This window comes from Arachis hypogaea, chromosome 8 (assembly GCF_003086295.3).
Source record: "Arachis hypogaea cultivar Tifrunner chromosome 8, arahy.Tifrunner.gnm2.J5K5, whole genome shotgun sequence".
NCBI lineage: Eukaryota > Viridiplantae > Streptophyta > Magnoliopsida > Fabales > Fabaceae > Arachis > Arachis hypogaea.
In genome coordinates this window covers 25,462,968-25,479,097 of record NC_092043.1, presented here as the reverse complement: position 1 = coordinate 25,479,097, position 16,130 = coordinate 25,462,968, and the positions used below count along the sequence as shown (strand labels likewise).

The 16,130-nt window shown below is 35.3% G+C and overlaps 1 protein-coding gene across 1 annotated transcript; it reads left to right on the top strand.

Annotated features, from left to right (window-relative positions):
• Positions 1–12,551: 12,551 nt before the first annotated feature.
• Positions 12,552–15,244, top strand: LOC112706545 (eukaryotic initiation factor 4A-8). Its single transcript, XM_025757911.3, has 5 exons — positions 12,552–12,789; positions 13,141–13,210; positions 13,331–13,437; positions 13,660–14,090; positions 14,436–15,244. Exons 2-5 carry the CDS (start codon positions 13,143–13,145, stop codon positions 15,069–15,071), a joined length of 1,242 nt encoding a protein of 413 aa, XP_025613696.1. The 5' UTR covers positions 12,552–12,789; positions 13,141–13,142; the 3' UTR covers positions 15,072–15,244.
• The last annotated feature ends 886 nt before the right edge of the window (positions 15,245–16,130 follow it).

Sequence of the window (16,130 nt, the reverse complement as noted above, 5' to 3'; positions counted from 1 at the left end):
ATGGATCATTCAACCTCTGATTGTTAGCTGAATCCAGGTGAAGTGGATTATGAATTTGAATTTAACGAATTTCCTGAGGTTTGATTTACATAGGATTAGTATGATTTTTCTTTCAGTAATTTGTATAGCATTGTGTAGTTTAAAAATTGCTGAACATTGACGGTGAAAGTAACACGTTAACATGAATCTGTCGATTCAATGTATTATTTGTGATTAATTACCTGGAATTTATAGCAGACGCTCGGGTGTAGATCAATTCTTCTTTGGGTGTATTTTAGCTAGAAGTGTGGGTGTATCTACACTTTACTGGTTTTTTGTTATTTTTAATTGAGTTGTTGTTGTTCAGGTGTATTATATTAGATATGATTGGGTGTTTTTTTAGTGTTTGACATGGTGTATTCTGCAGCCTGAGTATTTACAGTTTATGGCTTTAAAGGTCATTCTGTAGTTGAGTTGTTGCGGTTCGGGTGTATCATATTAGACATGTTTGGGTGTATTTGAATGATATCTATGGGTGTATTCACTGTTCTGACACGGTGTATTTTGCAGCCTCTCTCGGTTGTTGATGACGAGCTTGTTCCGAAGGTCGGAATGACCTTTACCACCCTTGAAGATGCTGGAAAATTTTACAGGAACTACGCCAAGGCTGCAGGTTTCTCTACAAGAGTTCGGTGCACAAATAGGAAGGGAAACGAGATTAAGAATCAACTGATTACATGTAGCAGAGAAGGAAAATGGAGATCTAAAATATCTCCGACCGAGAAGACCAATCCGACAGCCGGTTTAAACTGTCCTGCAAGAATTTATATACACACATTGAAGGATGTCGGTGCTTGGATGATTTCAAAGGTTGTGCTGGATCATTCACACCCCTGCTATCCAAGCAAAGCAGAGATGCTCAAACAGCACAGGGAACTAAGCATGTCCATTCGTCGTACGATAGAGAATAACGAGGAGGCCGGTATCAGACCAAGCAAAACCTACCAATCATTTGTTGCCGCTGCCGGGGGTCACCGCGAGTTAAATTTTATCGAAAAGGACGTGATGAATTACATTACCAGGGAAGTGCGGAATGTTTCCGAACAAGAAGATGCAAAGGAATTTGGGAAATATTTCTTTTTTGAGCTCGAACTCGAGGAGGATCAATCGATTAAGCTGGCTTTTTGGGCCGATGCAAGAAGCAGAGCCGCCTTTGAGTATTTCGGAGACGTCATTTCATTCGACACCACCTACAATACAAACAGGTAACAAACTGTCCCTGTTTATGATGCTAAATTAATTTATTTTTACGAATCCCGCAGCACAGGTGTATATTGGCTGTCTCATTGGGTGTATTCGAAGCATTTGTTGGGGTGTACCTAATGATTTTGCATTCTGGACCATGGTAATTTGTTTCAGGTATAATTTGGTGTGTGGTTCTTTTGTCGGAGTGAATCACCACGGTCAGTCAACACTTCTCGGATGCTCTTTGATGAAGAACGAAGAAATTGAATCATTCAAATGGTTATTTCAATCCTGGCTTCGTTGCATGGGAGGAAACACTCCGAAAGGGTTTCTCACCGATCAGTGCGCATCAATGAAAAGGGCTTTAGAGGCCTGTATGCCAAAACAGTTCACCGCTGGTGTATTTGGCACATCATGAAGAAGATTCCAAGCAAATTAAACGGGTACAAGGGACATGCCGATATCGAACAAGAAATGAGCCATGTTTTTTTGAACTCTCATAGCAAAGACTCATTCGATAGGAATTGGAACGATTTTCTGGTGAATTTTGGTCTTGCGGACAACAAGTGGCTTTCAGGTAATGTGTTTTTAAAATCTGCAGCAGAGGTGTAATTTGTACGATCTCTCGGGTGTATTTTACAGTCTGTGTTTGGGTGTATTATGCAGATCTGTACGAAGACCGTCACATATGGGTTCCTATCTATCTGGACCACCACTTCTGGGCAGGGATGAGAAGCACACAAAGGAGCGAGAGCATGCATTCATTTTGTAACAAGTACATCACCCGGAACAGCTCGCTTATTCAGTTCGTCAAACAATACGATAATTGCCTCGGAAGCAGGGAGCAAGCAGAGAGAGAATCAGATGCTGCAGATTTTCATACGGTCATATCGTGTGCAACCAAATCCTCCATTGAAGCTCAGTTTCAAGATGCATACACTTACGCAAAGTTTAGGGAAGTCTAAGCACAATTCAGAGGAAAGGCGAATTGCATCACCAGATTAAAGAATTCCGCTCTAGGCTATTCAATATACGAAGTCGGAGAACAAGTTTCCAGCTCAATATTCAACAAGTTCGCGGTTACCTACGACTCAGTTGCAGCCGAGGTAAAATGCCAATGCTTATTATTCGAGTCGAGAGGGATACTGTGCCGTCACGCACTAAGCGTGTTAAGCTTCGAACAAGTAAGCCAAGTGTCCCCTAGATATATACTGGAACGATGGAGCAAGAAGGTAAAGAGGCGACACACACACATCAAGAGCAGCCACGACGAGCCACTAATGGAGCCAAGAAGCAAGAGGTTCGACCAATTGGTTTTTCGTTCGCAAAATATTTGCGAATTTGCCTCCGAATCGGAGGAGCTAACTACATTTCTGCACCGTGCGTACGATAACGTCATGGCCGAGATGGAATCATTAAAAGCCAAAAGGAAGGGGAGATCTTCTTTATCCCACGAAGACGCCAACTTGGAATCCGTTAACGAGCTTCAAAGCCCGCCAAGGATTCGAACAAGAGGACGTCCAAAAAACAGGCTAGGTTCAAAGCTGGACAAACAGATTGCAAATGCCACAAAGAAGAAGAAGACGAAAGTTTTAAGCGAGGTACAAGGAAATGTTCTTTAAATTTGTGGCGATTGAGTTTATTTTTCTCGTTAATAGTTTACCTAATGTGTGAGTGTTATATTCAGATAAACGTGTTTGATGCTGCATCAGCGGCGCATTCAAATTCCAACCAATATCAATGGCACGTTATGAATTATCAGCTCAGGGTACCAGCAGCAGGGGATAACTCGTTGGGTGTATAGTTTTATAGTATATGGGTGTAAAAGCACTGTTTCTTTTGGGTGTATTTTTGTTAATTCACAATTTACATATAGACACATATATAGATACATATAGAACAAAAGCTGTAAAAATTCGCAGGTTATGGGTGTATATTTCATTTGATGTTTTTCTTCATATTTTAGTACATGTAATTCATACATTTTGAATACAGCGCAGACAGTTGAGTGTATATTTTATGCAATCTTGGGTGTATTATTAGACTTGCGTTGGGTGTAACAGTTATATAGATACATATAGAACAAAGCTGTAAAAATTCGCAGGTTATGGGCGTATATTTCATTTGATGTTTTTCTTCATATTTTAGTACATGTAATTCATACATTTTGAATACAGCACAGACAGTTGGGTGTATATTTTATTCAATCTCGGGTGTATTATTAGACTTGCGTTGGGTGTAACAATTTATAATTTACGTTTATATATGCCTTGATTTTTTGCTTCATATTTTACCACCTGTAATACAGTTTTTGAATACATCACAGGCAGTTTACCAGCATAGATAGTTTAACTATCGGAAAAAATATACATGGAATAGAAGTTGTTGATAAATGGCAAATATTTACATCATTTGTTCAATTTACAAACTACCCAGCAGTTGGATTACCCAGTTTCTATATCAGCAGAATTAATCTGACAAAATGGACTCAATAATACAGAGGATGGCTTCGACAGCCTTATAGCACTACTCTCTCTAATTGCCCGATCTCTCTGTTTATTCATCTCACTGAATAGTATCCGGGAAGCATACTCCACTCTATAGTGGTCCACCTCCTCCTACAATTAAAAAGTATGTTATGTTTAAACAGAAATATTAATTCAGTAAAGTAATACAGAGTTATATAGTTCTAAAGACAGTTACCTGTGGCCAATTATCCCATTCATACTTCCCCTTTTTAATGTTTTCCGGCTCAATTAACTCAAGCCACTTCATTACGTAGATAGCGCAGTCATAGCTGAAAACGAAGAAAATAAATTACAAATCTCATTTAGGAAAGTTTAATGTTCAGAGTCACAAATTTATACCTTGTTTTTTGGCCTGATATTTTAACATATGATGCTTTAATTTTCTTCTCCTTCTCGCCTTTCTCCAGAGATTTCCCGCCGGCATATGTTATCAATCTTGAAAATACATATCCCTTGAATACCAAAACAAATCAGTAATACACCCGAATGAATGCACAGGATACACCCAACTGAATATGGAATATACACCCAACACAACCTTCGAAATAGACCTATCTATTAAAGTAAAGAAGACAGAGGCAACTTACAGTGAATTTATTAATGTCCTTTCTCTCATCGCTTGGAGCTTTTTTTTGTAGCGGGTCAAGTATTTGACATTTCCGCTTTGTTGTATTTATCAGCCATAACCACCAATGTCCCGAGTGGCAAACAGGAGCAAAAATCTGAAGGATTGCCACATTTCAACAGTGTGTTATTTTATTTGGCATATAAGTAAATAAGCGTACTAACAAATTTAGCAAACGAAAACTTACATATGGATGCGAACTTAATTTTTTTCTATCTATGAAGTGAATGAAACTCGGGTAGGCTTCCACCCTGAATTCTTTTTTCGTTTTCGAGGATATGAATTCCCCCCTTGGGTGATTCGAAAGTGCCATGCTCTGCAAGAATTGCGAAACAAGAAATGAAATACTAAAAATACACAACTTACACCCAATCTAACCTAAAAAATACACCCAAATCAATGCAGAAAATACACCCAAAGTTCGTAGAAGTAACACTTACCACAATATCGGGGGGGGGGGAGACAGTATATTTGTTCCTGAAACCTCTTTTCATTTTTCTGGTTTAGGATGAGGCAGATGGCAGATACAATCTAGAAATATATGCCGAAATCAATTTTTAATTAATAAACATTGCAGTTGACTTTGGTGTAAAAACATTAATGTTAGTCTAAAATTACCTGAGATTCTATATCACTTTTTGCCTGGAGGGATGCAAGGTGCATTCTCATCAAAATGTATTCTCCTTGGCCAATCAGAGTGCATATCTCCTCATACTCGTCAGTATCGCCATTTGCGTCTTCCTTCAATCTCGTCCCCCAGATGTAGCACTTTTGTTTCATATCATCCGGAATTTGATTTATTCCCCCAGGAGTTTCAAACGTTGCAGAACTTTCTCCCCCAGTCTCCCTCTGAATTTGTGGACTTTCGTCTTTTCCCTTTGCCGCACTGCTTGCTAGTTTTTGGACCAAACTGTCTAATTGTTCTAGCATACTTGCAGTTTTTGGAGATTTTTCCCTTTTTGTCTCCTGCGTTGACGCCCCCTCCTGGCTTGAATCTGTCAATCCAAGGCTGAATGATGGCATTCCTGGATCTGTTTTAGGAACATAGGTTGCTGTCCGTGCCATCATCAACATGGCAGCAGCGTCTTCTGCGGCTGGATGACTGCGTCATGATGTATAAGAATAAGAGTAAGAATAAGAATATACGGATGATAAGCAAAGATTGATTTTAGTCTGATGAACTTACATTTTAGTTGGAGCTGGGGGAAGCATGGGTGTGGTTTCTTGAAGTTGTTTGGGGGTTTCAGGAGTGCTGCACAGTTACACAAAATTAATCATGGAACAATATACACCCAAACTGTTAGCAAATATACACCCAAACCCTAAATAAATATACACCCAATACTATTTTCTTACGTTTCTCTAGTCCCTTCAATCTGTAGCATAGGGGTTGGTTCGAAATCTGTGTCAGTGGTTGTTTGTTGGGATGCCGGCACAAAAACCTGGATCGGGACTCTAAACAAGAATAAAAATGAAAGGTTAACAACGTATTTGAAAATAATAAGGTTATAAGGTTGAAATATTCTTGGAAAACTCACATTGCAAGCGCTTCCGACGGTGTTTGTTCCCTAACAACCATCATATTCGAATCAGTCGGAGTCAACCTAAAATACACCGAAAGAAGGTCAAAAAATACACCCGAACAATTCAAAAAGAAGACGGGCTTTGTTTTTTGAGAACTTACATACTTGCAGTTTTTGCTTTTTTTTGCTGCCTTTTTTTTCTTGAATAAAATAATAAAGAGCTTTTTTTTCTAAAAAAAATATATACAGAATTAGAAGTAGAAGGTATTAGAAGAACAAAAGTAACGGTTATTTGAAAGAGAAATTACATGCTCTGTGACGGCTGGTTTACACTACTCTGTTCTGTGCGTCCTTGAGAGGAAGGATCATCACTTCCCAAGTTCACAGCCGGTAGTCTAAACAGATTTCATGTTATTCAAATGAAATATACATCCAACTTAGTAAACAACATACACCCAACTTGATCCACAAAATACACCCAAATTGTTTCACAGAATACATCCAAATCATGATAACAAGATTTTATTAAATAATAAAGCTTCTTACGTTTCAGAGGACACGTAGCGACCTTCTGTCGATCGCAGGTCAGCTTGGTTCTCCCTGCGAAACAAGATACAATTATTAGCAAACAAAAGACACCAAAATCTCAAATACACAGCCCAGCTAGACATACCCCTCTGCAGCAGATTTATCAACGTTTTCCCTTAGCCATTCATCGAGTTCGTCACTTGATATTTCATATCTCTCACTACATTCATAAAATAAGACGTTAACAAAAATAATTACGATGATAGACCGTAGTATAGCTTACGAGGTACTGTACCCGTCAAAGTATTGATCTTCTTCAGGAGGTGAATCCTCCACAACAACTTTTTTCTTTTTTTGTTGTGTTCTGGGTGGAAAAAAAATAGTACCAATCAGAAATAAAAAATTAATTTTATCACAGAATTTTATCCAAAGAATTGCTTACTTTTTTGGAGTTGTTTTTGTTTTTTTCTTTTTCTTCTCCTTCTCCGCAGGTGATGATTCTTCGCTCCTATAAGTTAATAATAGACACTTCAGTTAATACACGAAATCTTTATAATGAAGCCAAAAGAAAGGAGTATTAATTTCTGGACATTACTCATCACTTGGTTCAGATTCAGATTCTGAATCAGAATCTGACTCCTCTTGCCTCTGCTTTCTTTTTCTTGAGTCCATTCTGGAAGGCAAACAATTGTCATTTAAAACATACTAAAAATACACCCAAATGAATTCACGAGATACACCCAACTAAATATATAATATACACCCAACGCAGCAAACGAAACACACCCTGCTTAATAAGCTACATACACCCAACGTGGACAAACAAAATACACCCAAACTGAAAAAGAAATTACACCCAAGTATGGTACTTACTTTTTCCCCTTTTTGCCGGGGTGTTTTCTTCCCGAATCCTCTGAGTCTTCTTGAGCCTCAGACTCAGAGGTAGAAGTGTCACTGTCAGTAGTTTCTGTCTGCGAAGACGATGTTGGGCTCGCCTTCCTTTTTTTGTTTTTTTATTTCTTGTTTTTTTTCTTTTTTTTCTTTTTTTTTTTTTCATTTTTTCTCTTGTCTCTGCCATCTTCACAATCCCCTGAAACATGAGATATTTTAGTTAGCACCATTCGGGTAAATAAAATACACCAACTTATTATGATTACTCACCAAAATTTCCTCTCTTTCTGCAGTCATTCTTTCCACCAACTGCTCCTTAGTCCAGTTGGCAATCCAGGGCTTTGGTGGTCTTTCAGTCCTGTTCTTGCCTTTGTTTTTTGAAAGATGAAAGTAGATTATCATCAAGGCGAAGAGGCAGCCATTGATTGCCTTCTTCTTCTTCTTTTGGTAGTCTGTGATGCCCTTGACCATGAAGGTCAAAACATGCCCCCCCCCAGTTTCTCTCCGATATGCCGTCCATCTTAAAAATTGGGGCCAGGTGCACGGGCGATATTTTGTTTATCGTCGTTGGCAAAAGGAACGCCATCTGTATGTAGAGGATGAATATCCTCTTGAACATCAGGCGTTCCTCTTCGTTGCCAACGCCGATTTCCATCATTTCATCGGTAAAACTCTTGAGGGTCTTACCCTGGAATCTTCTATAAATTATTTTGTCATCATCAGAAAGTTTCTTATAGTCAACTTTCTCAGGAAATAGATCTCCTACAAAAAGGAAGACAACAAAGTATCCAAGTCGGTTCAAATACACCCAAGCATCAACTTAATATACACCCAAGCAACAACTTAATATACACCTATAATTTTGAGCTAATTACCTATTGCATTGATGCCAAGCGCATCACCTATTTTTTTTGGGTTATTTGGAAAGAACCATATCCTGTCTTCAGTCTGTTTTCCCCAAGTTTGAAGTTGTTTGCCAGCTCCCTTAAGAGTTGGTGATCCACCCTTAGTGGTGGGATGTGCATCAACCCACCGAATCCAAGATCCCTCACAATCGCCTTCTTCTCCTCAGTCATGTTTCTGAACTTATCATTCAGGAGATGTGTGGCACACTTAAGGTCTTTTGTTTGGTTTCTTGCTGCCATTTTCTCTGAAACTAAAAATACACCCAAAGAGATCAGTAAGATACACCCATTGATAACAATAAGATACACCCATTGATAACAGTAAGATACACCCATATATATGAGTCAGATACACCCAAAGATATCAGCAAGATACACCCATTGATAACAGTGAGATACACCCATAGATATTATTCAGATACATGCGTATAGATATTAGTCAGATATCACTCAACCATGCTTCAATATCAAGCCACATTACAAGGTTAAGCAGTATACACCCCCGAATTTACAGAATAAACCCCCCAAAAATCAACAACAATAACAAGAGAACTTAGAACAACAACGTAGAACGACGTAGAACTTAGAAGAACGACGTAGAACTTAGAACATTGTAACAAAGAAGCAAGAATAATAGTAAACCCTAGAAGAACGACGTAGAAGAAAAGTAAAATATACAGGAATCTTAATGGACTTACGTTAAGTATTGTTGCTTTGTTTTTTCTTTAGATTCTTCACGGAGAGTTTGATGGTGTTTTGATGGAGTTTTCGAACAACGATTTTTATATTTTGAACTTTGATTTTCGCTCGAAAATGGGAGGGTTTCCTTGTTTTCAAAGCGCCTTGAGAAATGGAAGAAGTGGAAGAAGTGGAAGAGTCTGCCATACGTAACCGTTTGAGTGTTGAGCGCGTGATTTTGACGCGCCATGTTATCTCTCTTCATGCGCGTGAGTTCTCTTTGGGTTGGGCCAACTTGTATGCTTGTAGACTTGTATGTGTAGCAGGCCCGAAATTACATATAGGTATATAACATTGTTTTTCATATTCAATTTATCAGGTCATATCTTCTTTTAAAAGATAAAATGAAATCATATCTTTTAATTTATTGTTAGTCTTATCTTATATCTATTTTAAACATAATTAATCATATCTCACATTTTATACATAGTTGTCAGAACCGGACCGGACCGGCCGGTTCGACCGAAAAACCGGTAAACCGGACCCTATGCCGGTCCGGTCCGGTATTTAGACCGTGTAAGGTAGAGAACCGGTATAAACCGGTCAAACCCGGTATGAACCGGTGAAAACCGGTCAAATCCGGCAAAAACCGAACCGGTCTGGGCTGTTCGGTCAACTTTGAAGGGAAATTTACAATGGACCAACAATCTGCAACTCCACCATGCTCTATAATCATTAAAAATAAATAAATTGTGATTAATTAAATTTTTTATTTATCTTTTTAATTTGTATATATTTAATAAAATTTATAGTTAAATAAAATGTAATTGATTTAAAAATGAGTGACTTTGAAATTAAAATAAATTGAATATAAGTGAAAAGAAAATATGCTATATGTATTATAATTAGTATTATAATTGATGAGAAACATTTCAGCTTCATACTTCTACCACCAAGCTGAAATGTTTCTCATCAATTATAATACTAATTATAATACATATAGCATATTTTCTTTTCACTTATATTCAATTTATTTTAATTTCAAAGTCACTCATTTTTAAATCAATTACATTTTATTTAACTATAAATTTTATTAAATATATACAAATTAAAAAGATAAATAAAAAATTTAATTAATCACAATTTATTTATTTTTAATGATTATATGATATCTATTAATATTATTTTTTTAATATATTTTTTATTTTTTGTCTTCATATAAGGTTGATAGTTGAAAATTGTTAGATGATATTTAGTTAAACTAGTCAAATAATTAAATTTTATATAATTATTTAATTATACCGAATTAACCGATTCGACCAGTGACCCACCGGTTAAACTAGTGACCCAGTGACCCAGTAACCTTACCGGTTCGATCATCGGTTCGGTTCTGACAACTATGATTTTATATATAAATATAACAAGAAGAAGAATCTAATTTCCATGTATTTGTTTTTAGTTATATATTGTCCCATTATTAAAAATAACTCTTTGTTTACATTGAATTCTTTTAGTTTTTTTTTTTACATAAATTCTCAAAAAGATCGAAGAAAAATAATTACAATAAATACATACAAAAATTTCATGTTTGGTACATTCTCTTTTTAGCATTTAAAATACAAATTCAAAGATCTTTAAAATCAAATTGTTTAAAACTAAAAAATTAGAGAATCAAAATTATAATCTAAATAAAATTCAAAATAATCAATTACGAATTTTAATGCATTTTTCTTTTACTTAGAACGCAACGGCAGATATATTGTTTTCAGTTTAATTAATCTAATTCAAAAATATCACTTTTTTGTTACCTAATTTCAAATAACATATTTTAGAAAATCTATTTTATTTTTAATTTATTGATAATTTTTTTTTGTAAATTTAATTCACTAGGCCAACTTGAGTTAAACAAAAGGAATAAAAAAATATTAAAAATACATGCAAATGATGAATACTATAATTAGGCAATAAATTAAAAAAAATATATATTAAAACGGTTATAGTTTGTGTTAGTAAATTAGTTAGTTAGTTATTTATTGGGAATATGGCTTAACACTGCGCTTTGCACTATTGACATCAACAGTGAATAGTAGAATACACATTCATCATTTTCTTTCGTTACATAATACGTCTCTCTCTTTCTCTTCTCTCGCTACCGCTGTTTTCGTTCTTTACCATCGATCAGCAGGTACAATACTCCTTTAATCATTTACGTTTCAGATATACTTCCTAGTTTCTTAAAGATTTTTTTTTTTCTGCATGCTGATTTGTTATGGTGATTAATTCTGACTTGCACTTTGTATTTAGTTCGTGTTACTTTAATTTCTATGCTTAGGCCTTGAACTTTTTCATTTTGTTTTAGGGATCAATCGCATTGTAGCTTCTATTATGCTACGCGTTGATCTTTTTCTTTCTTGTAATAATGGTTTAATTTTCTGTCTAATATTCCTTTATTTGAGATTTTGCAAAGAAGAATAGTATAGGGTTTATCTTGTTCTTTAAAGAAGATTAAAAAGGTAATTATAGCTTAATAATTCATTATTATTGTTTGCTGCTCACAAAACAGAAATGGATGAGGATCCAAATAAGAAGGATAAGGGTAAGCGGCTAGCATCTGAAGTAGAACCAAGTCCAGAAAAAGATCCAAAGAAGCCACGGCCATTGATGGAATCATCATCAATATCAATAGCTGATAACTTTCAGCAGGTGAATGAAGCCGAAGCCGCCGCAGCTGCCGCCGCCGAAAGCTTTGCTGAAACGACCATAACAGATGTGGTGATGGACGATCCTGAGGAGCCGGAAGTCGAATCCCATGAGCGGTTCCAAACACACGGTGAGATTATGCATAATTTTACTGTTGGATGCCAAAATATCATAGAGGAAGCCAAAAGGTTCAATGCAAAATGTAAGCAACTACACCCTGCTGTATGATATGTTTTTAATTTCTATTACCGTAATAATAATTTCTTGAATGTTTAATTGTTCTTGTCAGTGGCAGCAGGATGTTCTTCAAGTAAGAAGCCGGGTGATGATGATAAGGATAATAAGGACAATAAGGGAAAAGATAAATAGATTCCATTCCACTTCAATTGTTAAGGCTTCCCTATATGTGATGAAGATTTCTAAAATCTTCTCTGAAAGGAAAATATATTGTTTTGTATCTGTTATATACTATATGATCCAAGTGAACACTACTATCCTCTATACAGTAGTTGTAGTTAATGAATGAATGAATAGTGCCATGCATGGATGCATCTTGGAATTTGAAACTCAACTTTTGGAATAATATTGTCTTTGTTATTCTCTTAGCTAGTATTTGATTGCATTGGAGCTAAATATATATATTGGAACTTGCATAGACTAATTATTAATTAGATATTTTATCTTTCTTTCAAATTACCTAAGATATATATAACATTATTTTTTGTATCCAATTTATCAAGTTATTAATTATATCTTATATCTTTTTATATATCTTTTTTGAGTTTAATCTATTAAATATATCTCATATATAATCTATAAATATAATAGTAAAAAGAATCTAATTGTATTCAATCATATATTGTTTTATTATAATCATCTAGAGGTGTATATATTTGATTGGAAGATCTTATAATTATTTTTTAATTTTTAATATCAAAATTAAACCTCTGGAGCAAAAAGTATACACGGGTCAAAAGAATACTATAAATTATAAAAGCTGAATATCCAAAAAGCCTAAAAACTAAAAAGACATTCACTCTGATCTCTGTGTTCTCTTCCGCTTTCTTCCTTAACTCCACGGCCGCAGATCCGAGGAGTTTGGGAAACCCCTCTCGTATTCTTTCAGTTTTCATTCTTCTCTCCGTTCTCTTCATCTGACGCTTCTGTTTTTTCAACACTATCATCAGGTAAATGAATCAACTTTCGTTTTTTATAAATCCGCGTTTTTAATGTTTGTTTGTTTCTTTGTAATCGTGGCCGTAGCTTGATCCGATTTCTTTTATTTTTTTTTTCTTCCGAAAGTTATTGTCTTTTGACCAATCTACATCCCATTGTTCATTCTCCTATTTGCTCTTCTCTTGCGATTATTAGTTATTTTTTTATATAATATTGGAATTTATTGTCAAAAGTTTATTCTTTTTAAGATTTATTGCATGCCCAGATTAGATTTTTTTTAAGATTTAGAATGTAATCTATGTCGTAGCCATTACTTGGAACGGATTAGTTATGCTATTTTATTTTATTTTATTTTATTGCAGTGATGGCGGGTTTGGCTCCTGAAGGAACACAATTTGATGCTCGGCAATATGATTCTAAGATGAATGATTTGTAAGTCTTTGTTCTTCTACTTTTAATGCAATATACTGTATATATTTTTTCACTCTATGCTAAAGGTTGAATTTTTCATGTACTTGTCTGTAATTTTGATGTCTTTAAAATTAATTACAGGCTTTCTGCCGATGGGCAAGAATTCTTCACCTCATATGATGAAGTCTATGATAGTTTTGATGCAATGGGATTACAAGAAAATCTTCTCAGAGGCATATATGCTTATGGTATAGTAGCAGATGAATGTTCTTTTGTTACTTCCTTTAAGTTCTTATTTTATACTGGTCTATCAATGCCTTAATTACTGTCTTATTTTAAGATTTGATGCATTGTTGTTGTGCTCTGCAATATTTAACCCGTTGAAATTATATTCTAAAATTTGTTTCAATGTCATGCTTAACTCTTAGACAAGATCATGAGTGATATGTTTTTTTTTCTTATTCTAAAAGGTTTTGAGAGGCCTTCTGCAATACAGCAAAGGGGAATTGTTCCTTTCTGCAAAGGTTTAGATGTGATTCAGCAGGCTCAATCTGGAACTGGCAAGACAGCAACATTCTGTTCTGGAATTTTGCAGCAGCTTGATTATGGAGTGGTTCAGTGTCAGGCTTTGGTTTTGGCACCAACAAGGGAGCTGGCACAGCAAATTGAGAAGGTTATGCGAGCACTTGGTGATTACCTTGGTGTCAAGGTTCATGCTTGTGTTGGTGGGACAAGTGTTCGCGAGGATCAGCGCATTCTCCAGGCTGGTGTCCACACTGTTGTTGGCACTCCCGGCCGTGTTTTTGACATGCTGCGGAGACAGTCTCTTCGCCCAGATTACATAAAGATGTTTGTTTTGGATGAGGCAGATGAAATGCTTTCTCGTGGTTTCAAAGACCAGGTTTGCACTTAATTTGTTTCAAGACTCTCAAGTACATGTTTTTTTAAGGCTGCATTTTGTTTTGAAATCAGAACAAGACAGGATATTGAGAACATGAGACAAAGAGAGACACACAAATTAATGTTTTTGTATTTTGTTTGATGGTAAATTAAGTAAAAGATAGAATAAATTCTGAATTATATAAGGTACACTAATTAAGTGTATCATGATACAATGTTAGTGTCCATGATTTCGTGTCTCTATGTCTTTATTTCAGTATCTCGTGCTTATAAACAAACGCATGCATTATATTTCTCTTTCTGTACGATATCTAAAATCTTGTTCTTTGATGATTGAAAAATGCAGATCTATGACATCTTCCAGCTTCTACCATCTAAAATTCAGGTTGGAGTGTTTTCTGCTACCATGCCACCAGAAGCCCTTGAGATTACAAGGAAGTTCATGAATAAGCCAGTGAGAATCCTGGTTAAGCGAGATGAATTGACCCTTGAAGGTATCAAGCAGTTTTATGTGAATGTTGAGAAGGAAGACTGGAAGCTAGAGACGCTCTGCGACCTTTATGAGACTCTGGCCATCACACAGAGTGTCATCTTTGTGAACACAAGGCGCAAGGTGGATTGGCTCACTGATAAGATGAGAAGCAACGATCACACCGTTTCGGCCACACACGGCGACATGGATCAAAACACTCGTGACATCATTATGCGCGAATTCCGGTCGGGCTCATCGCGAGTTCTCATCACCACTGATTTATTGGCTAGAGGCATAGATGTGCAGCAAGTGTCTCTGGTTATAAACTATGATCTGCCAACTCAACCAGAGAACTATCTTCACCGCATAGGAAGGAGTGGAAGGTTTGGAAGGAAAGGTGTTGCTATAAACTTTGTGACTTTGGATGATGCAAGGATGCTTTCTGATATTCAGAAGTTCTACAATGTCAGTGTAGAAGAGTTGCCATCAAATGTTGCTGATCTCCTCTGATAACTTCATTTTTTCTTCCTAACTCATCAGATCTTTTATTTTTATAAGAGTTTCTTTTATTATTTTTTTTACAAGAAAAAATTGTCTAGAGTTCATAAATATCTTGTTCTATTTATATACCGGATTCTATAATTTTTTGTTCTATTATTTGATTATAATGGTGCTTTATCTTTTGTCTGTCTTTTTTTTTTTCTTTTATGATTTTGGACTAAGAATTTTAAATTCATTCATTTAAAAAGTTAAATGTCAACATAGATTCAAAATACATAACTAAAAAAAAAAAATTTTGCTGTCATATGGACTATTTGACATAATAGAAACATGGTTATTTTATAGAATAAAAATGTGCCTTATGACTATGGATAGAGTCACGGAAAAGCTTTGACTCTCCAATGGAGCAAAGAGCATAAAAAGAAAATTAAGATTAAGATCAGAAAGTGAGTCCAAGAAACAACAAAAGAGGTGGAATTGATGGCAATGTGTTGATAACAAGAGTGTGGTGGAATGGATTGAAGGAAAGTATGAAACATGTTGGGATTAGAAATTTTTACAGAATAAGAAACTTGAGTAAAATATTTCAAAAGGTGAACATTAAATCAAGAGCAGAAGACAGTTTAAAGAAAGGAGGACTTGGGAATAATTGACAAGGACTAATGGTAGGAGTTAGGTCCAGTTTGGGTAAATAACTTAAATAAGTTTTTTTTTTTTTTGGAAAAAGAGCTTAAAGCATAAGGACTTTTATTAATAGTAGTTTATAAATAAGTTATTTTGTGTTTGAATTTTTAGTTATAAAAGTACTTATTTTAAAGTTGTAGCGTTTGAATAAATAACTCAAAAAATAATTTTTTTTACAGAAGAGAATGAATATTAAAATAACGATGATAACAAATACTTTCCAATATTGAATGTTGATTTTACATAACCTAATCACTAATATTGTGTATGACATGGTAGGTGAAAATAAAAAATAAATATAAATGTGTGTCAATGTATATTTTGTTGCTGTTTTTTATTTTTTTTACTCCTATTAGAACTCTCTTCTCCTTTATTGAGGTTAAG

Coding starts and splice junctions, on each gene's coding strand:
- LOC112706545 (XM_025757911.3), top strand. CDS start 13,143: ATGGCGGGTTTGGCTCCTGAAGGAACACAATTTGATGCTCGGCAATAT. Junction 13,211..13,330: donor GATTCTAAGATGAATGATTT/GTAAGTCTTTGT, acceptor AATTAATTACAG/GCTTTCTGCCGATGGGCAAG. Junction 13,438..13,659: donor CAGAGGCATATATGCTTATG/GTATAGTAGCAG, acceptor TTATTCTAAAAG/GTTTTGAGAGGCCTTCTGCA.